This window comes from Sus scrofa, chromosome 6, assembly GCF_054392235.1.
Source record: "Sus scrofa isolate SSC_HxYL_T2T_F1_AM1 chromosome 6, Sscrofa_HxYL_maternal_Yorkshire_Landrace_v2.0, whole genome shotgun sequence".
Lineage (NCBI taxonomy): Eukaryota > Metazoa > Chordata > Mammalia > Artiodactyla > Suidae > Sus > Sus scrofa.
Genome location: NC_139388.1, coordinates 36,370,971 through 36,393,046, shown reverse-complemented (window position 1 = coordinate 36,393,046; position 22,076 = coordinate 36,370,971). Strand labels below are relative to the sequence as shown.

The 22,076-nt window shown below is 43.4% G+C and overlaps 1 protein-coding gene across 11 annotated transcripts in view; it reads left to right on the top strand.

Annotated features, from left to right (window-relative positions):
* Nucleotides 1-19,651, top strand: part of HEATR3 (HEAT repeat containing 3) — a 51,084-nt gene extending 31,433 nt beyond the window's left edge. For 3 of the 11 annotated variants that reach the window (XM_021094219.2, XM_084960334.1, XM_084960333.1), the window contains 4 exons: nucleotides 2,532-2,620; nucleotides 11,278-11,421; nucleotides 13,201-13,377; nucleotides 18,439-19,651. In XM_021094219.2, coding sequence (XP_020949878.1) covers nucleotides 2,532-2,620; nucleotides 11,278-11,421; nucleotides 13,201-13,377; nucleotides 18,439-18,561 — 533 coding nt within the window. In that variant the 3' untranslated portion in view covers nucleotides 18,562-19,651. Of the gene's footprint in view, nucleotides 1-2,531; nucleotides 2,621-10,904; nucleotides 11,422-13,200; nucleotides 14,666-14,750; nucleotides 15,256-15,953; nucleotides 16,518-18,234 lie in introns of those variants that run through there. The other 8 variants (XR_014805927.1, XR_014805926.1, XR_014805930.1 and 5 more) reach the window with 8 other exon arrangements.
* The last annotated feature ends 2,425 nt before the right edge of the window (nucleotides 19,652-22,076 follow it).

Here is a 22,076-nt window from a genome sequence, read left to right as displayed (position 1 = left end):
ATAGCTGCCAGCCTACACAGCCATAATAACCATGTGGGATACGAGCCGAGTCTGCGACCTACACCACAGCCTGTGGCAACACCGGATCCTTAACTCACTGAGGCCAAGGATCAAACCCACATCCTCGTGGATACTAGTCAGGTTCATAACCCACTGAGCCACAACAGGAATCCCTAACCCCTATTCATTGAACACTTACTTTATGCCACGCACTGTCCAAGGGATATAGGCATGAACAAGATAGGCAAGGCCATTGTGCCAATGGTACTTGCGTTCTCGTATAAATAAAGACAATGTCATTTTGGCCAGGAAGGGAAAAAATAAAAGCTGAATGGTCTGAGGTGTTGCATTAGTTAGTGTGGAAAGGCCCTTCTGAGGAGGTAACGCTTGAGCTGAGTCCAAAGTGAAAGGTCACATTAATATCACAGGCTGGATTCTGTCCCAGGTCTGTCTGATTCTAAAGTATCCTGGTGTCTGTTCTGTGAGACTGACAGGAATTCCCTACCTCTGTGCATAACATATGTCTGCAAATGAGAGAGCCGAAAAATATAACAGGCCTTGTCCCGATCTGCAGAAGCTGCCTCGCTGTCATGTAGGCAGCCCAGAATTCTTAGAAACGTCATGGGCATGGGGGAGAAAGCCAAGGTGTCTCTTGATGCATAACAAAATCACCCCAAAACTTTGTGGCTGAAAGCAGCCGTAATCATGTGTTATTTCTAAGGATTTCTACGGGTCAGGGATTTAGCAGGGCCAGTGGAGGTGGTTTGTCTACTTTACACTGTCTAGGCTACTAGTTCTCAACTAGCAGCAGTTTTGCCCGAGAGGCCTTTTGTCAATGTCTGGAGGTGTTTTTCGTTGGGGATTACTGCTGGTATCTAGAGAGGAGATGCCAGACGTGCTGTTAAATATCCTAGTGCACAGGAATTCCCATCGTGGCGCAGCGGAAATCCGACTAGGAACCATGAGGTTGTGGGTTCGATCCCTGGCCTCACTCAGTGGGTTAAGGATCCAGCATTGCTGTAAGCTGTGGTGTGTAGGTCATAGACGCAGCTCAGATGATGTTGCTGTGGCCGTGGCCAGCAGCTGTAGCTCCGATTGGACCCATAGCCTGGGAACCTCCATATGCTGCAGGCGAGGCCCTAAAAAGCAAATAAAATAAAATACCCTAGTGCACAGAGGACCCCACATGAACAGCCAAGAATTATCTGCCCAAAATGTCCACAATGCTGACTTTGAGTAAACCCTAACCTAGGGCCTCTGCTGGAAAACAGAGAGCCAGGATCACCTGAGGTCTGTGCACTCACATGGCTGAGTGTTGTTCTGGGAGCTGTCAGCTGGAACATCCCCCCCAAGTGACCTCTCCCTGTGACCTGGGCTTCCATAACTCGGTTCCAAGGGCCAGAATTGAGAGAGAGAAGTGAGCAGACACATGTGAGTCAGGTAGAGGTCATGCCTTTTCCCACCCAGCCTGTCACTTTCACATGTTCTCTTGGTTGAAGAAGCCACAAAGTCCCACTCGGGTTCACAGGGAGAGGACACAGCCGCCACTTCTTTATGGGAAGTGGCAGGGTTCTGCAGGATCATGCAGAACTGGAAATGCTGTCATGGCTATTTTTGGAAAAAAATAATCTATCACACGACGTCAGTCACTTTCCCCTCCTACCCAAGGGGTTTAGGGGCGGGTCCCCTGGATGGCCCTTACGCTGTGGTATGACTGTGTTTGCATAATTGGTTTTTTTGTTTGTTTGTTTGCCTTTTCTAGGGCCGCTCCTGTGGCTTGTGAAGGTTCCCAGGCGAGGGGTCTAATCAGAGCTGTAGCTGCCGGCCTACGCCAGAGCCACAGCAACTCGGGATCTGAGCCGCGTCTGCAACCTACACCACAGCTCACGGCAACACTGGATCCTTAACCCACTGAGCAAGGCCAAGGATAGAACCCGCAACTTCATGGTTCCTAGTCAGATTCGTTAACCACTGTGCCACGACGGGAACTCCTAGCATAATTGTTTATAGCTGTTGTTCTGTCTGTCCTGCACAGGAAGAAGGGACAATGAGAAAAGAGTAGAAATGAGCAGAGTGGGAAAGGGCAGGTGGGTCAGGGAAAACCGTGGGAGCCCTTGAAAACCAGAGAGGGACAGTGGCCCCACCATGCACAAGCAACGCTTCCTGGCCAGGCAGTGGGTTTGGGTTGGCAAGGAGATCCGATTTGAGAGATGACTCTCTGCCTATATTGCCCAGCATTGTGATGGCAATCCATAAAGCTGACCTCAGTCTCAGAGGCCAGCTCGAGTGTGAGGTACATGGAAATCCAGCATCTGGATGTCATGGAGTATCGAGATGACTTCATTTGTGGTTCATCTTTCAAACTTGAGAGTACAGCTCGCAGGAGGCTGTTAATGACGTTTGGGCTTAAATATCCAGTGTTTTTTTTTTCTTCTTGTAGCATGTAATAAAGTTTAACATGCTCTGTTTTGATTCTTTTTCTACAAAATATTCTTAGAGAAAGACATGTATATTTCACTTTTGTGTTTCAGATTTTGCTAAGCATGTTGACTTCTTAGAAGCCATAAGTAGTGCCTTGAGGGCCCTTTTGCAAACAATGGCCTCCCAGAACATTCCTCAGGTAATGGTTTTAAATTTTTTTGTGAAATTAGTAAAGATTCTGTATTATGCAGGCAAAATGTGCTACTTAATTATCTTCAAGTATTCATTTCCATTAAAAGAGTAATGCATGATCCTTGTAAAGTGAAAAAAGAATTACTTAAAATATAAAAAGTAAAATCTTTTCCTTCACCCTTCCACCACCACCAAAACATACATTTTTTCCCTCCCTGGTAGAATGTGTTTTAGGTATTTTCTCTGAAAGTCATTTATTTATTTATTTATTTTGTGTGTGTATTTTTAGCACTGCACCTGCAGCATATGGAGGTTCCCAGGCTAGGGGCCAAATAGGAGCTGTAGCTGCTGGCTTATACCGCAGCCATAGCAACGTCAGATCCTTAACCCATTGAGCGAGGGCCATGGCTCGAACCTTCATCCTCATGGATGCTAATCAGATTCGTTTCCACTGAATCATGACAGGAACTCATTTTTTTTTAAAATATTTTATTGTAGAAAACAAAACATTTTATTATAAAAATTTTCAAGCATGTTCTCCAGACCCTCCACGAGATCTGTGTGCATCTCTGTGATAGGTGACGTATCACTTTTATTTTTTACTTAAAAAGGAAAACTTTAGGCATTCCTAAAATCCAAGATAATAGTACAGTAACCTGCATGCATTATCACCCAGTGTCAGCAAGTTGTCAATGTCTCGTCTTTTCTTTTTTGCTTTTTAGGGCCGCTCCCGCGGCATATGGAGGTTCCCAGGCTAGGGATCCAATCGGAACTGTAGCTGTTGGCCTACACCACAGCCATAGCAACGCCGGATCCTTAACCCACTGAGCAAGGCCAGGGATTGAACCCGAAACTTCATGGTTCCTAATCAGGTTCGTTAACCACTGAGCCACGATGGGAACTCCGAAAATGAACTTTAAAAAAAAAACCTAACACAGTTCCTGCTGTGATGCAATGGAATCGGTGGTGTCTCTGGAACACTGGGTTGCAGGTTTGATACCTGGCCTGGTACAGTGGGTTAAGGATCCAGCGTTCCCAGAGCTGCAGCTTAGGTAACAACTGCGGCTTGGATCTGATCCCTAGCCCAGGACTCCATATGTCATGGGGCAGGCGAAAAGGAAAAATAAATAAATGAGACAAATATGGAGTTCCTGTTGTGACTCAGCCGGTTAAGAACCTGACATAGTGGAGTTCCCGTCGTGGCGCAGTGGTTAACGAATCTGACTGGGAGCCGTGAGGTTGCGGGTTCGGTCCCTGCCCTTGCTCAGTGGGTTAACGATCTGGCGTTGCCATGAGCTGTGGTGTAGGTTGCAGACGTGGCTCAGATCCCGTGTTGCAGTGGCTCTGGCGTAGGCCGGGGGCTAGAGCTCCAATTAGACTCCTAGCCTGGGAACCTCCATATGCCAAGGGAGCGGCCCTAGAAGAGGCAAGAAGACAAAAAAAAAACAAAAAAGAACTTGGCATAGTGTCTATGAGGTTGGGGGTTCGATCCCTAGCCTCTCTCAGAAGGTTAAGGATCCCGTGTTGCCACAAGCAGAGGCACAGGTTGCAGATGTGGCTCTGATCTGGCATTGCTATAGCTGCGGTGTAGGCCTCAGCTGCTGCTTTGATTTGACCCCTGGCCTGGGAACTTGCATATGACACAGGTGCTGCCTTAAAAAGAAAAGAAAATCTAACCACCATATCATTGTCTTGAACCCCCAAATTAACAGACATTTTAAAAAATTTAAAAATTGTTAGTGTGTGTGAAGGAAAAAGAATAGCTTCATTGCTTTGCCAGGCAAAGGGGGACACAGTGGGTTAATGCCTTAAAAAACTGTCCCCCAGACATTTTAAAATTTTTGTTTGACCTGCAGTCTGAGTTCAGTTTTCCCAGATTGGTTAAAAAAAAAAGGTGTTTTTTTTTTTTTTTTCCAACTGGTTTGTTGCAATCAGCATCTAAACAGGGTCTACATATTATTGGTTGATATTTTGGTTTCTTAATTTTTTTTTTTTTTAAGGGCCACACCTGCAGCATATGGAAGTGCCCAGGCTAGGGGTTGAATCAGAGCTGTAGCTGCCATTGTACCACAGTAAATGCCAGATCCTTGACCCCCTGCGTGAGGCCAGGGATCAAACCCATGTCCTTATGGATACTGGTCAGTTTTGTTAGCACTGAGCCACAATGGGAACTCCTTAAATATTTTAAAAAATGGTTTAATGATATTTAATTCACGTATCATACAGTTCAGCCATTTAAAGTATATAGTTCAGTAGTTTTTAGTATGCCGACAGATTCTTAAATCTCTGAAGCTGAAACATTTCCCTTTCCCCATACTATTTATTCATTGAAAAAGCTGTCGTTTGTCCCTAAGAATTTCCCCCCTTCTCAGATTTGGTTGACTAAACAGTGCTATTGTTTAATATGTCCCTCTGTCTCCCCCATTTCCTATAAATTGTGATCTAGGTCTAGAGCTTTATTTGTGGGTGTTTTTTTTTTTTTGGTATTTTTTTTTTTTTTTTTGGTCTTTGTGTCTTTCTAGCACCGCACCCGTGGCATATGGAGGTTCCTAGTCTAAGGATCCAGTCAGAGCTGTAGCCCCCGGCCTACGCCACAGCCACAGCAAAGCCAGATCCAAGACGCGTCTGCAACCTACACCACAGCTCATGGCAATGCTGGATCCTTAACCCACTGATGGAGGCCAGGAATCGAACCCGAGTCCTCATGGATGCGAGTTGGGTTCATTAACCACTGAGCCACAACGGGAACTCTTAGAGCTTTAGATTCAGGTTGAGATGTTGTTTTGTTTTTTTCACAGAAATAATTCATGATGCTGTATATATTTTCTACGTTTTCTTTTTTTTTTTGGCTGCACCCATTGCATAAGGAAGTTTTCTAATTAGGGATCCAATCTGAACCACAGCTGTGACGTATGCCTCAGCTGCAGCAACACCAGACAGATCTTAACCCACTGTGCCACAGTGGGAGCTCCTTTTCTGCTTTCCTGTCACAAGTCCTATATTGTTGTTTAGGGAGTGAGGTTAAGATTATTCAATGAGGAGTTCCCGTCGTGGCGCAGTGGTTAACGAATCCGACTAGGAACCATGAGGTTGCGGGTTCGATCCCTGACCTTGCTCAGTGGGTCAAGGTTCCGGCGTTGCCGTGAGCTGTGGTGTAGGTCACAGATGCGGCTCAGATCCTGTGTTACTGTGGCTCTGGCATAGGCTGGCAACTACAGCTCCGATTCGACCCCTAGCCCGGGAACCTCCATATGCCGCAGGAGCGGCCCAAGAAATGGCAAAAAGACAAAAAGACAAAAAAAAAAAAAAAAAAAAAAAAGATTATTCAATGGATTCACTTGTAGCAATCAGTTATTTTTGCCTTCTTTCATTTGCGGTTTGCAAGTGAAGATATCCTTATTGTGTCATTCCTTTTATATTTTTTAGCTATGATTCTTCTATAAATAAGAACTTCCTTTTTCATCAGTTATTTAGTAACTGTGAAATAAACTTCATACCAAAAACGGTAGGGTATGGCAGTTCCCCTGTTGCACAACAGAAACTAATCTGACTAAGGAACCATGGGGACTTGGGTTTGATTCCTGGTCTCGCTCAGTGGGTTAAGGATCCGGCATTGCCGTGAACTGTGGTGTAGGTCGCAGACGTGGCTCGGATCCCGTGTTGCTGTGGCTCTGGTGTAGGCTGGCAGCTGTAGCTCCTATTGGACCCCTAGCCTGGCAACCGCCATAGGCCACGTGTGTGGCCCTAGAAAGACAAACAAAACAAAACAAAACAAAAGGTAGGGTATGATTCTCCCCCTTCTCCCACCCCACTCTTTTTTTAGAACAGTGAGTTAATATCGTAACAGTCTCTAAAAATGACTAAAGTTTTTTAAAAAGTACCATGATAAAACTCATTATTATTTACTTTGTCCTACAGGACATGTAGATATTTTTTTTTCTTTTTTTTTTTTTTTTTTTTTTTTAAGGCTGTACCCATGGCATATGTTCCCAGGCTAGGGGTGGAATTGGAGATATAGCCACTGGCCTACACTATAGCCACAGCAACATGGGATCCAACCCACGTCTGTGACATACACCACAGCTCATGGCAATACTGGATCCTTAACTCACTAAGCAAGGCCAGAGATCCAAACCTGAGTTCTCATGGGTACTAGTCAGATTCATTTCCGCTGAGCCACAGTGGAAGCGCCCTGGAATATGTATTTTTGTTTTGTTTTTGTTTGCGGTTTTTTTCTTTTCCTTTTTTGGCCAGGGATCAGATCCAAGCCTCAGTTGCCACCTACACTGCAGCAGATCCTTAACCCACTCTGCTTGGCCGAGGATCGAACCTGCATCACAGCCCTCCAGAGACACTGCTCTTCCCATTCCACCACAGCAGGAACTCCTGTCCTACAGAATATAGTTAATCGTTTCAAAATAATGCAGCGATTAACACCAGTACTGCAGAAGGCAGTTTAAGATTTCTTTGTGATTCTTCTTGTCCTTAGGGAAAAAAATCTAAGACTGTACAAATTATTGTTTTAAAGTGGCTTGAAAAAAATTCTCTTTGTGGCTTGTTAAAATGTTAGCTTCAGATGTTTCGACTTTTTTTAGGTTTTTTTTGTTTGTTTGCTTGCTTTAATTTTTAGTTTTTAATTATATGAAATATTTACACAGTTTCAGAATTAAAACTGAAACCAGATATATTCAGAGAAAAGTCTAGTATATACAGTGGAATATTTTACAGCTTTAAAGAGGATTGAAATTCCGATACATACTACTACATAGATGAACCTTGAAGACATTATGCTAAGTGAAATAACGAGATACAAAAGGAGAATACTGCCTGTATCCTCTTATGAGGGACCTAGACTAGTTAAATTCATAGGCACAGAAGGACAACAGTGCCTACCACACTGGGGTAAGGGGGGAGTAGGGAGACAGTGTTTAATGGGTACAGTATGGGGTGATGAAAAAGTTCTGGAGATGGATGCTGGTAATATTGGTTGTGCAACAGTGGGGATGTACTTACTGCCACTGAACTATTTTTTTCTTGTATTTTATTTTTTTGAACTGTACTTTAAAAATGGTTAAAAAATGGAGTTTTTGGAGTTCCCATCGTGGTGCAGCAGAAACGAATCCGACTAGGAACCATGAGGTTTTGGGTTCGATCCCTGGCCTCGCTCAGTGGGTTAAGGATCCAGTGTTGCTGTGAGCTGTGGTGTATATTGCAGAAGCGGCTTGGATCTGGTGTGGCAGTGGTCGTGGTATAGGCTGGCAGCTATGGCTCCAGTTGGACCCCTCCCCTGGGAACCTTCGTATGCTACAGGTGCAGCCCTAAAAAGACAAAAAGCAAAAAAAAAAGGGGAATTTTTTTAAAACTGTGGCACAAAAAGGGATCAGCAGTTCTATTTGTTATAGCAAAACAGATTCAATCCCTGGCCTGGCCCAGTGGGTTAAAGGTGCTGGCATAGATGAAGCTGCAGTGTAGGTTGCAACTGCGGCTTGGCTCTGATACCTAGCCTGGGAGCTCCATATGCCACAGGTCTGCCAAAAAAGAAAAAAAAAAAAAGGTTAAAATGGTAGGTTTTATGTATATTTTACAAAAACAATGTTATTTATTTATTTTTATTTTTTTATAGTACAATTTTTTGTTGTTGTTGTTGCTGTTGTTGTTGTTGCTATTTCTTGGGCCGCTCCCGCGGCATATGGAGGTTCCCAGGCTAGGGGTTGAATCGGAGCTGTAGCCACCGGCCTATGCCAGAGCCACAGCAACGCGGGATCCGAGCCGCCTCTGCAACCTACACCACAGCTCACGGCAACGCCGGATCGTTAACCCACTGAGCAAGGGCAGGGACCGAACCCGCAACCTCATGGTTCCTAGTCGGATTCGTTAACCACCGCGCCACGACGGGAACTCCCAAAAACAATTTTACACATGTATATATATATGGAGAGGGGAAGATCTAGTGTCTGTCCCTTTGCCCCTATTCTTTCCTCTGTGCCATTGGTAATCCTCCTTTTTGATTTTTTCTTTATCATTCAGTTGTCTTTTTTGAAAATCTAGGCAAAATATCTGTGTGTTTGTATTTCACTCCTTTCCTTAAAAGTAGTGCTTGTGCACTTTGCTTTTCTCCCTTATTAATCATCATAGTATATAAACATGCTTCTCATTTCTTTTTACAGCTTCATATCCCTCCATTGAGTACATAGTCTATATTTATTCAACCTGTCTGCTTTGATGGATATCCTAGCTGTTTCCAGCTTTTTGCTGTAACAAATAGAACTGCAGTGAATAGCGTTTTTCCAGAAGTTCTTTCGCATTTTTGCCATTGCATCCTTGGGACCAATTCCTGAAAGTGGGCTTGCCGGCTCAGTGAACAGGTGGATTCACAGCTTTGCTAGGTATTGCTCTCGCCCCCTCCTTTGAGTCTGAGCCACTTTGAATCTCCACCTGCAGTGTTTGAGGATGTCTGTTCTGCCGAAGCCTCATCGGAAGAGCATGTTGTCAGGGAGTTCCCTTTGTGGCTCAGCAGTTAATGAACCCAGCTAGGATCCATGAAGATGCCAGTTTGATCCCTGGCCTCACTCAGTGGGTTAAGGATCTGGTGTTGCCATGAGCTGTGCTGTAGGTCACAGTCGAGGCTTGGATTCTGTGTGGCTGTGGCTGTGGTGTAGACCAGCATCTGTAGCTCCGAATTTTCAACCCCTAGCCTGGGAACTTCCATGCACTGTGGGTGCAGCCCTAAAAAGCCAAAAAAAAAAAAAAAAAAAAAAAAGAAAGAAAAAGATGACTGTCTTGTTAGAATGTTGGATTGTTACTGATTGAATGGGTGAGAAATTATATCTCACTTTTAGTGTGCATGCCCCTTATTATCAGGAATTCCATATCTTTTCATGTGTCTTAAGGGTCTTTGCATTTCTGTTTCTTTCACTTTTCCTATCTTTTGCCATATCGGGTCAATGGTCTTTTCCCTCTTTTGTATAAAAGTACAAATCCTAGGACTTTGCCTGTGGTCCTTGAAGCAGAAACTCTGGGGAGGGGCCCAGCGATGTCTGCATTTTAACAGGCTCTCCACGTGATTGTTGTGCTCACTGAAGTTTGAGAACCACAGGTCTAAACCGTCCTCACTCCTTCCTTTCTAAAATCCTCCAGTTTTTTGTTTTTGTTTTTTTCTTTTTACACCTACAGCATATGAAAGTCCCAAGGCTAGGGGACGAATTGGAGCTGTAGCTGCCAGCCTACACTGAAGCTACAGCAACGCAGGATCCGAGCCTCGTCTGTGACCTACACTGCAGCTTGTGGCTATGCCAGATCCTTAACCCACTGAGTGAGGCCAGGGATCAAACCCACATCCCCATGGACACTAGTCGGGTTGAGCCACAACTGGAACTCCCCTAAAACCCTCCAGTTTTGAGTAACGTGTAACCAGACAAACACCAGCCACACCCTTGCTTGGTGGTAGTCACTCACCATTCCCAGGGGCGCCTCTCATTCCTTGAAGATTCCTGCTGTCCAGCTCCATTACTCTTCACCAGTCTGTCATGATTCTAGGTGATTTCAGAATGCACACGGATGCTCTCCGCAGGAACCTGGCTTTGTAATTCTTAGGCTTCCTTTCCTCCTGAGGCTTGTCTTCCTCCCTCCCTGAGTCATCCCACGGCTGCACCTCTGCAGCAGTGCTGCCCAGACTTGGTCCTGCTGTAGGTTTAACAGGAAGTCTCTGGCGTCTTACTGTTAAATAGAGTCTATGCTCTTGACCTCTGATGTATATATACTCTTTACTTTCATTTTTTTTTTCTTTGTACACTTGAGAATGTTTTTCAAGAACACAACTTTTGACCCTCAATTTCTATGAAATGAAAAGTGACATCCACACTCTCTCATGATACCTGCATCTACGTTGTGTGTTCACATCAGCTTGAAATGAAAATTGTCGCCCCACGGTGGAAGCCCTCTCAACTTTAATGGGTTTTACAGTCTTCAGTCATTTACCATAACACACACATTTCAGAGTAAGTTCTTATAATGGAGTCAGCCCATTTTTATTCACGCTGCATGGTTCTTTGTACATTCTTAAAGTATTTTTTATGGTCAGTGTTATTAAAGAAATCAGAGGGAGTTCCAGTTGTGTTGCAGAGGATTAGGAACCTGGCTAGTATCCATGAGGGTGCGGGTTCGATCCCTGGCCTCGCTCAGTGGGTTAAGGATTTGGTGTTTCTGTGAGCTGTGGTGTAGGTCGCAGATGTGGCTCAGATCCCAAGTGGCTGTGGCTGTGGCCGTGGCCGGCAGCTGTGGCTTCAATTCAGCCCCTAACCTGGGAACTTCCCTATGCTGCAGGTGTGGCCCTAAAAAGCAAAAGAGAAAGAAAGAAAGAAATTAGAATCTCCTTGTTATGTGTGCCTCTGAATGAAAGTTTTCAGTAAGATGACTAGGAACCGAAGGCCTTCTTACAGGCTTAACTGCTGTAATGGATAATGTGGTGATGACACGACACCTCATGTCAAGGCCCTCGTCCGAGTTCAGAATTTCCAGCTGTGCTGGGGAGTGATTAGAACTTCTCTGAGTGTTTGTGTCACTGGTAGATTTGCCTGTAAAGGGACTCCGGTCAGTCCTGAGCACATGCTCTTGGAATTGGTTGAGCCTCACACTCTCGATACCACCCCGCTTCTCTTCCAACAGTGCATGACTCCTGACCAGCTGATGACGCTCTGCACCGCGGGCATCCAGAGCAGCAATGTCGGGGTTCGAGTAAACATGGTCAGTATTTTGGGAATCACCGGCAGCGTCCTCGCCAAAGAAGATGGCACACTGGACACTCTGAAGGTAAGACAACATGCGTCTACCCCGAACTGTTAAATCACTAGAAATGGGAGTAGGGTAACTATATAAAAATCCAGGTCTGGGATTTTTAAAAACCTCTGTGGACTTTATGAGAAGAAATCATATCAGAATGTGCTTACTCAGGCATGTTATTAAAGTTTTCCCTTTGGCTTGATCTAACTCCATGGGTCAGATAATTGTTTGAAAAGTCAAGTGGAATTTTGCCATTTAACTTTATCCTGGAGATACTTTTTTTTTTTTTTTTTTTTAAGGGCTAGGCCCACAGCATATGGAAGTTCCCCTGCTAAGGGTCCATTCTAGCCTACGCCACCGCCACAGTAATGCTGGATCCAGGCTGCGTCTGCGACCTACACTGCAACTCACCCCAATGCTGAATCCTTAACCCACTGAACAAGGCCGGGGATTGAACCCAAATCGTCATGGATACCAGTCAGGTGCCTTACCACTGAGCCACAGCAGGAACTCCCTGGAGATACTTTTTCAAAAATAAATTGATCTTCAGTTAGAGATCAAGGTTCAGAATTGTTAAAGATGCCTCTGCCTCGAAGTTCCTATTGTGGCACAGTGGAAACGAATCCAACTAGTGACCATGAGGTGGCGGACTTGATTCCTGGCTTTGCTTGGTGGATCAGTAATCCAGCATTGCCATGAGCTGTGGTGTAGGTCGCAGAAGCAGCTCAGATCCCTCATTACTGTGGCTGTGGCATAGGCCTGCAGCTGTAGCCCCAATTTGACCCCTAGCCTGAAGAAAGAAAAAAAAAAAAATGATGCCTCTGCCTTTGCTGTGGTGTAAACTGTGTGTCTGTTATACTCTCCTACTGATGAAGGAACAGTCCAGCCAGTTTTCTCGGCACCCCAGGCTGAAATGCATTCTGCATAGCACCAGACAGTTGGTCCTAAGACCACCCCGTAAACTGTAAGCAGCAACTCTGGTGATGCCAACACACTAGGAACTCACTCAGCATGTTTGCTTCCAGCGCTTCAGCTCAGCACAGTTGCTCAGAAATGCCTCTGCTAGGGATGCAGCAGAGCAACTCACAGGACAGTAAGAGTAAAATTACCCTTCATTGTGCTAATAATAATTGCTCAAGTGTGGATTACTGATTAATGGATAATAAACTGATTAAGGTACTTCTTGCTAAGAAGATAACAATGTGACTGATGTTTTTAAGAAATTTATTTTGAAAAAATGATGCATACACATAGCAAAACATATAGGAAATTAGGAAAGAATCTATGGTGAAAATACACATCTTGGGAGTTCCTGTTGTGGCTCATCGGGTTAAACACCTGACTAGTGTCCATGAGGATATGGGTTCGATCCTGGCCTCACTCAGTGGGTTAAGGATCTGGCATTGTGGTGAGCCATGGTGTAGGCCAGTAGCTGCAGCTCCAGTTTGACCCCATATGCCACAGGTGCAGCTCTAAAAAGTAAAAGAAGAAAGAAAGAAAAGAAAAGCCTTTTTGATGGAGACAGAGGGAAATTTTAATCATTTCCAATATCAGTCTCTCATATATCATTTATGGATCTTAATTCATTTTATGTCGGAATATGAACTCTAAGATTTTAATTTCATCTTGCTTATACTCGGTATTTTTATAAATATGTGTTAAGTCTTGCGTCTTTTAAAAGTTTGAATTTTTCCCTAGCAGTTTTATATAAAACACTATGCCTGAGTTGTTGCCACATTTGGAGCTAGTACTTATTTCTCGGATGCTGACTTGGAATGTCGGACAGTACCTCTGTTTTGTTGTCTCCAGACCATCGGGTGCTTTCTGCTGGAGGTTGCCACCAAGGATCCCTCCCTCGTCGTAGCAGGAGAGGCTTTGGATGCCCTCTTCGATGTCTTTGCAGATGGTAAAGAAGCTGAAAGGGCCTCCGTTCAAATTAGATTGTTAGCTGCTCTGAAAGACTTCCAGCCGGTCTTCAAAATGAAGGTGGGTAGGTTTTGTGGAGAAAGGCTGAGCCTCAGCCTTCTGTGGGAGGAGGGTGTGTGTGCTTCCCTCCGTGCAACCCCAGTGATTCCAATCACACTCCAGCCTCCGTTCCGGGTCCGTGCCTGTGGGCTGAGTCAGCGCTCCGTCGTCCTTTCTGTCGAATCACTGTGACTTGAGCCAAAACGGTGTCGACAGGTTCCCCTTTCTGCGGTGGTTTAGTCATGCTGCGTGTAAGCGCTACAGCCCAACCTGCAAAGCACTTTCATAGTCACGTTCAATTTATTTTATATCATGTAAAGCTTTATATACCGATTTCATTGTTAGGAAGATTTCTCTTTGGTGCTCTGAAAGAAGGGCAGGCTCCAGGTCGGTCTGTAATAGAGAATGGGAGCTACTTTCATTTGCTCTTTTTTTGTTGATTGATGGGTGGATGGCTGGTTTCATCAGAAGCATCAAAGCTGACTTTGAATCAAAAAAATAATTTTGAAAATCTGTTTTGGCCGTTGGGAGAAAGCAACCAGAAAATTGAAAAACCTAGCCTTGCATCCCATGTCCACACATTCACCATTCTCCTCTTATCTAAATCTCCATTTCATTTTAAGAAATAAAAATATTTCTGGGCGTTCCCTTGGTGGCTCAGAGGAACCAAACCTGACTAGCATCCAGGAGGAAGCAGGTTCCATCCCTGGCCTCGCTCAGTGGGTTAAGGATCCAGCGTTGCTGTCAGCTGTGGTATATGGGTCGCAGGCACAGATTGGCTGTGGCATTGCTGTGGCTGTGGCATCGGCCAGCAGCTATAGCTCCGTTTCAACCCCTAGCCTGGGAACGTCCGTATGCCTCGAGTGTGGCCCTTAAAAAAAAACAAATTGTATTTTTGGCTTTTACATTATAGATTTAACCTTTGCTTTTAAATCTTTATCAAGGGAAGAGAGGCATTAATGAAAGATTAGCTTTTTCTGGTGTCGTTTTCCAGTACGTATTTCTTTTCTCTAACAAGCTTCTAAAGCAGAATTTAATTCTTTTCTTTTTTTTGGTCTTTTTAGGGCTGCACCCACTGCATATGGAGGTTCCCAGGCTAGGGGTTGAATCAGAGCTGTAGCCACCAGCCTATGCCACACCCATAGCCACAGCAATTCGGGATCCACGTCACATCTGTGACCTACACCACAGCTCACGGCAATGCCAGATCCTCAACTCACTGAACAACTCCCATTTTTTTTTAACATTTTAATGGTTTAGCATCTTAGATTTAAAAATGTAGTGAGGGAGTTCCCTTCATGGCTCAGCGGTAACGTACTTGACTAGCATCCATGAGGACGAGGGTTTGATCCTTGACTTCACTCAGTGGGTTAAGTTTCCGGTATTGCCGTGAGCTGTGGTGTAGGTCACACACCTGGCTTGGATCCCCCCATTTCTGTGGCTGTGGCTGTGGCCATGGCCAGCGGCTGCAGCTCTGATTCAACCCCTAGCCCAGGAACTTCCATATGCTGCAGGGATGGCCCTAAAAATAAGAAAGAAAAAAAAATGTAGTGATACTTATATGTGGAATCGAAAATATGGACCTATCTACAGAACAGAAACTGACTCACACAACAGATTTTTGGTTCCAAGGGGGAGGGAGGAGGGAATGGGACGGATGGGGAGTTTGGGGTTACTAAATACACACTATTACATTTAGAATCGATAAGCAATGAGGTCCCACTGTACGGCACAGGGAACTCTATCCAGTCTCCTGGGATAGAACATGATGGAAAATAGAATGTATTTTAAAAAAAGCCATTGGACCCAAATGTGAAATTCTTCAGTAATTAGAAATAACAGCCAAAGAACTTAAAGGAAATTGTGGAAAAAGCAAAGGAAAAAAAAAAAGCTAAAAAATGAAGCGATAGTGTCTGACACACATTTACTGACTTAAGCTTCACCACCAGGTGACTTTAGTCTTCAGGGGGAAAAATTGACCAGTTTATGATTGTTTATGATTGTTTAAGGCTGTAGTTTTGTTTGACTGGGGTTTTGCAGTTTGGTTTTGTTTCATATTTAATTGATGTATAACATCGTGTTAGTTTTAGGTGTACAACATAATGGTTTGATACATGTATATATTGCAAAATGATTACAGCAATGAGCTTAGTTACAAATTTTTTTTTTTTTTTGTAATGGAAACTTTTAAGACCTACTCTCTTAATAACTTTCAAATATATAACACAGTGTTATTAGCTACAGCCACCTTGTGATACATTATATCCCCAGGACCCATTTCTTTTATATGGTTGATCCTTGAGCAACATGGGTTTGAACTGTCCAGATCCGTTTAACTATGTGGATTTTCTTCAATGGTGCATACTACAGTACTGCATGATCCACAGTTGGTAGAATCTGTGGCCAGTAGTAAGCTTATACTTGGATTTTTTTTTTTTCTTCCACTTTTAGGGCCACACCCACAGCATATAGAGGTTCCCAGGCTAGGGATTGAATGGGAGCTAGAACTGCCCACCTACACCAGATCTAAGCCGCATCTTCGACCTACACCACAGCTCACAGCAATGCCGGATCCATAACCCACTGAGTGAGGCCAGGGATTGAACTGAGTCCTCGTGGATTCATTAACTGCTGAGCCACGACGGAAACTCCCCTATACTTGGATTTTTGACTAGAGGGTGGGGAGTTGACGCCCCTACCCCTTGCATTGTTCAGGGGTCAGCTGTAACTGCATGTGTGTACCGTTTGGCCACCTTATCCCATGTCCCCCACTCTGTCTCCATCCCCTGGTATTTATTTTTTAAGCACCTGTTCCTTACCTCATAGGTAACCGGATTGAATGGTGTTTCTCTAAGCAAAGACAAATGTAATTAGTATTTTCCTCCTTTATTATCCAAAAGGTACCATGATGTACTCACAGTCCTTCACTTTATGTGCTTTTCCTTATTAACACTGTCTCCTAGGGACATTTCCATACCCGTACACGAAGGGTGTCTACATTGTTCTTAAAGGTCACAGGCCCTTTAAACTTCTGAAAAAGGAGTCTGCGTGGTAAGGAGAAAATAGCCCCTTTTCCCGAAGCTGTAGGGAAAGCAGATGCAGTTCCGAGTCATTAAGCTCTGCAGAAGCGAATGCTTAGAGAGTAGTTATGTAAACTCTGAACCAGGAACATAACCCCAAACTCTGGAACGTCCGTTATTCTGATTGATTTTTTTTTTTATTTCAAAGCTCTAAAGCCCTGATGAAATTTCTTTGTCCGCCAGAGTGACAGCATGTGGCTTTCATACTTCTTTGTGAATGAAGCTACAGTTGCATTAAAGGCTGTTCAATATATATTTAGCCCCAAATTGCTCTTAAACATAGTACAGTGCATTTTACTAAAAAACTTCCCTAGAGCCATTCTCAAAAATGCCTGGTATCAGCAGCACCAGTGTCGTCACCTGGTAACTTGTTACAAATGGAAATTCTCAAGCCATCTCCAAACCTGAAAATCAGAAACTCAGGATGGGCCCACAGAGCCCTTATGTTTTTTGTTTTTGCTTTTGTTTTTGTTTTTAATGATTCTTATTTTTTCCATTATAGTTGATTTGAGCCCTCGCTTGGGTTTTTTTGGGTTTTTTTTTTTTTTTTGGTATGTTTTTTTTTTCCCCATTATAGCTGGTTTACAGTGTTCTGTCAATTTTCTACTGTATAGCACAGTGACTCAGTCATACATACATATATACATTCTTTTTCTCACATTATCATGCTCCATCATAAGTGACTAGATATAGTTCCCAGTGCTATACAGCAGGGACTCATTGCTTATCCATTCCAAAGGCAATCGTTTGCGTCTTTTAACCCCAGATTCACAGTCCATCCCACTCTCTCCCCCTCCCTTTTGGCAACCAAAAGTCAGTTCTCCAAGTCCATGATTTTCTTTTCCATGGAAAGGTTCATTTGTGCCATATATTAGATTCCAGATATAAGTGATGTCATATGGTTTTTTTCTCTTTCTGACTTCACTTAGTATGAGAGTCTAGTTCCATCCATGTTGCTGCAAATGGCATTATTTTGTTCTTTTTTATGGCTGAGTAGTATTCCATTGTGTATATAAACTACATCTTCGTAATCCATTCAATCCAGTGTCATCTGTTGGTGGATATTTAGGTTGTTTCCATGTCTTGGCTGTTGTGAACACAGGGATGCATGTGTCTTTTTCAAGGGAAGTTTTGTCTGGATATATGCCCAAGAGTGAAATTGCTGGATCACATGGTAGTTCTATATTTAGTTTTCTGAGGTACCTCCATACTGTTTTCCATAGTGGTTGTACCAATTTACATTCCCACTAACAGTGTAGGAGGGTTGCCTTTTCTCCACACCCTCTCCAGCATTTGTTATTTGTGGACTTATTAATGGTAGCCATTCTGACTGGTGCAAGGTGAGCCCTTGCTTTTTAACAAGGCTTCTGGAGTTCCCATTGTGGCTCAGCAGCTTAAGGATCTGGTGTTGTCACTGTAGTGGCTCAGGTCACTTCTGTGGCTTGGGTTTGATCTCTTGCCCAAGAACTTCTGCATGCTGCAAGTGCAGCCAAAAATAAAAACAAAAGGTGCACAATCTTCATTTACCTTTATTATGGTACTGTGTTCCATCACCTTGGAAGTGAAATGTTTCTTCAAATTCTGGCAGCTGTTATTCTGAAAATAAACGCACCTCAAATTAAATTAAATGTTTTTTTTTTTTTTTTTTTTTTTTTTTTGTCTTTTTGCTATTTATTGGGCTGCTCCCACAGCATATGGAGGTTCCCAGGCTAGGGGTCTAATCGGAGCCGTAGCCACCGGCCTATGCCAGAGCCACAGCAACGCGGGATCCGAGCTGTATCTGCAACCTACACCACAGCTCACGGCAACGCCGGATCGTTAACCCACTGAGCAAGGTCAGGGGCCGAACCCGCAACCTCATGGTTCCTAGTCGGATTCGTTAACCACTGCGCCATGACAGGAACTCCTCAAATTAAATGTTTTCTTATAGTAATTAGTAACATAGACCATATTTGTTTGTTTTTTGTGTGTTTTTTGTTTGTTTGTTTTTCTTTTTTGGCAGATACGGAAAGAAGGGAGAGCTAAATACAGTCCAGATCAGCTCTGTGTTCTTGACAACGTGAAGATGAATTTGAGAAGATTTGTTGCTTATCAAGAAACTGTTGAGAAAAGACTGACTACTTGAACCACTGAAAGAGACCAGTCCTTAACCCAAAGTGTTCAGGGATGAATAATTGTAGTGGGTTTCCTTTCAGTGTGTGCATTTCTGAAAGTCACTTTTTTTTTTTTTTTTGGTCTCTTCCTTTTTTTAGGGCCTCACCTGGGGCACGTGAAAGTTCCCAGGTTAGGGTTTGAATTGGCACTGTGGCTGCTGGCCTCCACCACAGCTGCAGCAACACAGGATCCAAGCCACATCTGTGACCTGCACCACAGCTCATAGCAAGGCTGGATCCTTAACCCACTGCATGAGGCCAGGAATCAAACCCATGTTTTCTTGAATACTAGTCGGGTTCTTAACCTGCCGTGCCATAACAGGAACTCCTGAAAGTTCTATTTTTAATGCTTGTATTGTGTACATTAATTTGAAGTTCATAAAAACTCTAAAACTGGTCAGCAACTCTTTTTTAAGCTCCGGGATCTGTGTGGCATTTCTAGTGCTCACTAAAACCTTTCCAGCATGTTTTAACCAGTGGAAACCTGAAGTGGGGAAGAGTAGAAACACAGTCTCAGGTGGTTGTGCGTGAGCAGTGAAGACACTTCCAAACAATCATGTTTGCCTTGAATTTTGCAAAAGAAGAAAAATCCAAAGCGTTTCTTGGATCTTCTTTGAAGCCTGTATCATTTTGAATTTTTAACTGAAATATGAAGACAAGCTTTATGAATTTATTTTGGTATGAAGTGTATCAATGATGCCTACCTTTTGTGAAGGGGGGCAATGTTCCAGAGTACCCACTGTGGTGCAGTGGGTTAAGGATCCGGCATGGCCACAGCTGCGGCATAGGTCGAAGCTGTGACTCAGATTTGATTCCTGGCCTGGGAACGTCTATATGCTGCGGGTGCAGCAAAAAAACAAAAAACAAAAAAAGGGGGAATGTTCCACTATTGGTGTTGCATTAGTTTGCAGATTACACTGCTAACTAATGAGCTGACGTGGTCCTTGTCATCCTCCATACAAGCGGTCTGATCAGTTATTGCTTTGTAACATCACTCATGATTTAATTTGATATGAAATCAGAATTAGAATAAAATGGTTTTCAATAGCTTTTTACTTGAAAGCTCTGTGTATTGGAAAAATCTTTTTTAAAATTCAGAGAACCCTATTCCTGAGTGTTTGCTTGCTAATGGATTTTTTTTTTTTTTTTTTTTTTTTTTTTTGTAGGGCCGTACCTGCTGTGTATAGAAGTTCCTAGACTAGGGGTTGAATTGGAGCTGCAGCTGCCAGCCTACACCACAGCCACAGCCACTCGGGACCCAGGCCGTGTCTGTGACCTACACCACAGCTCACAGCAACGCCATATCCTTAACCCACTAAGCGAGGCCAGGGATCGAACTCTCGTCCTCATGAATACTAGTCGGATTTGTTACCGCTGAGCCATGGCAGGAACTCCTTGCTAATGGATCTTGCTTTGAATATATGCGTGATATTAAAAATAAGACTTGGAGTTCCGCTGTGGCTCAGTGGGATTGGCGGCGTCTTTGGAGTGGTGAGACTTAGGTTTGATCCCCTGGCCTGGCACAGTGGGTCAAGTATCTGGCTTTGTTCTAGCTGCAGCCTAGGTCACAGCTTTGGCTCAAATCTGATCCCTGGCCCGGGAACTCCATCTGCAGTGGGTTGGCCAAAAAAGAAAGAAAGTAAAAATAAAAACAAGACTCCAGCATTCCTGTCCATGTCCTCGAAGTAACAGGGTGACAGGTGGAGCAAAGGGAAGGCGTTTTGGGTCCTATCAGTGTCGGAGGGAGGGAGGGCCCCAGACCAGGACTAGTCTCTTGCCTGTCCGTTTGTCTAATATGAGGAGTTGGTGGAGATTTGAAAATTTCCCCACCATTGATCTCATTTGACCTGTTAAAAAGGCCAATACCCAGTATAGTTCTTAACTCTTTAGTTTAGTTAACATCCATTACCTCATATAGTTACTTTTTTCTCCCTGGTGATAAGAACCCTTAGAATCTACTCTCTCAGCAACTTTCAAATATGCAATACAGTGTTCCTAGCTGTCGTCAGCATGCTGTCACATGTCCAATAATGTATTTTATAATTGCAAGTTTGTCCCTTTGGACAGCCCTCACTCATTTCACTTGCCCTCCTCCCCCACCCCCGCCTCTGGCAACTAACCATCTGTTCTATATATGAGTTTGGCTTTTTGTTTGTTTGTGATAGATTCCACACGTAAGTGAGATCATACATTATTTGTTTTTCTCTGATTTATTTCACTTAGCATAATGCCCTCAGGGTCTATGCACGTTGTCACAAGTGGCAGGATGTCCTTCTTTTTATGGTTGAGGAATATTCCATTGTCTATCTCTTTCTTTTTCGTTTTCTTTTGGCCACACCTGTGGCATGCGGACATTGATCCCGGGACCAGGGATGAAACCAGCACTCCATCAGCAACCCAAGCCACAGCAGTGACAATGCCAGATCTTTAACCCACTCAGCCACCAGGGTACTTCCTACGCTATCTCTTCTTTATCTGTAATACATCATACGTCACTGGAGATTTAGGTTGTTTCCATGTCTTGGCTACTGTGAATAATGCTGCAATAAACGTGAGGTACAGATACCTTTTTGAGACTATGATTTTGTTTCCTTAAGTCCTATAACCAGAGGTGGAATTGATGGATCGTATGATGGGTCTATTTATTTTTTCAAGGAACCTCCGTACTATGTTCATAGCAGCTACCCCAGTTTACTTTCCCACGAGAACTGCACAAGAGTTCTCTTTTCTCCACATCCTCATTAACACTTATCTCTTATCTCTTTGAAAATAGCCATTCTAGCAGGTGTAAGGTTCATTGTGTTTTTGAGAGAAAAACTCTTCCAAGGGAGAGAAGTTTCAGAATCCTCTCTGCTTCATATATTTATGGCATGTATTCAATTTCAAGAAGAAAATCTCCAGTTTTGTCATCTTCCCCTCACTTTCCAACCTGTAATCATTATGCAAATTACCTAGGGCAGGTCCTAATACATAGTACGTACTTGATAAGTATTTGTTGAACAAATAAATATTAGTGAGTTTCTGTTTTATTAAGCAAGTTTGTTGCAGTTGCTGAATTCAGAACGATCCTATGGAACCACAGAACATGAGTTATTATTTTGGAAATGTGCCATCCCCCCAGTTTTTTAGGCTCTGAGGCATTAATAGTTTGTATTGCTACCATTTAATTTTGCTACTGGAACAAGAAAGATAGGAAAAGATTTAAGTATACGCTACAGCTCTAACTATTTACATAATAGCTCAGTAAACATATGAATATTCTTCATGGCACAGTAAAATAGAAACTATAAGTTTTTTCCTAAAGGAAAAAAACAGTCTGCTTTAAAAGACATTTATTTGTAAATGAGCTAGAAAAATCCCCCCAAAACACACTGTTTTAAGGGTTGAAGTATATTGTCTCTCATGTGAGAGCCCGTGTTTTAGAAGATATATTTATTTTATTGAAGTAGAATTGATGTGAAATGTTGTGTTCATTTCTGCTGTACAT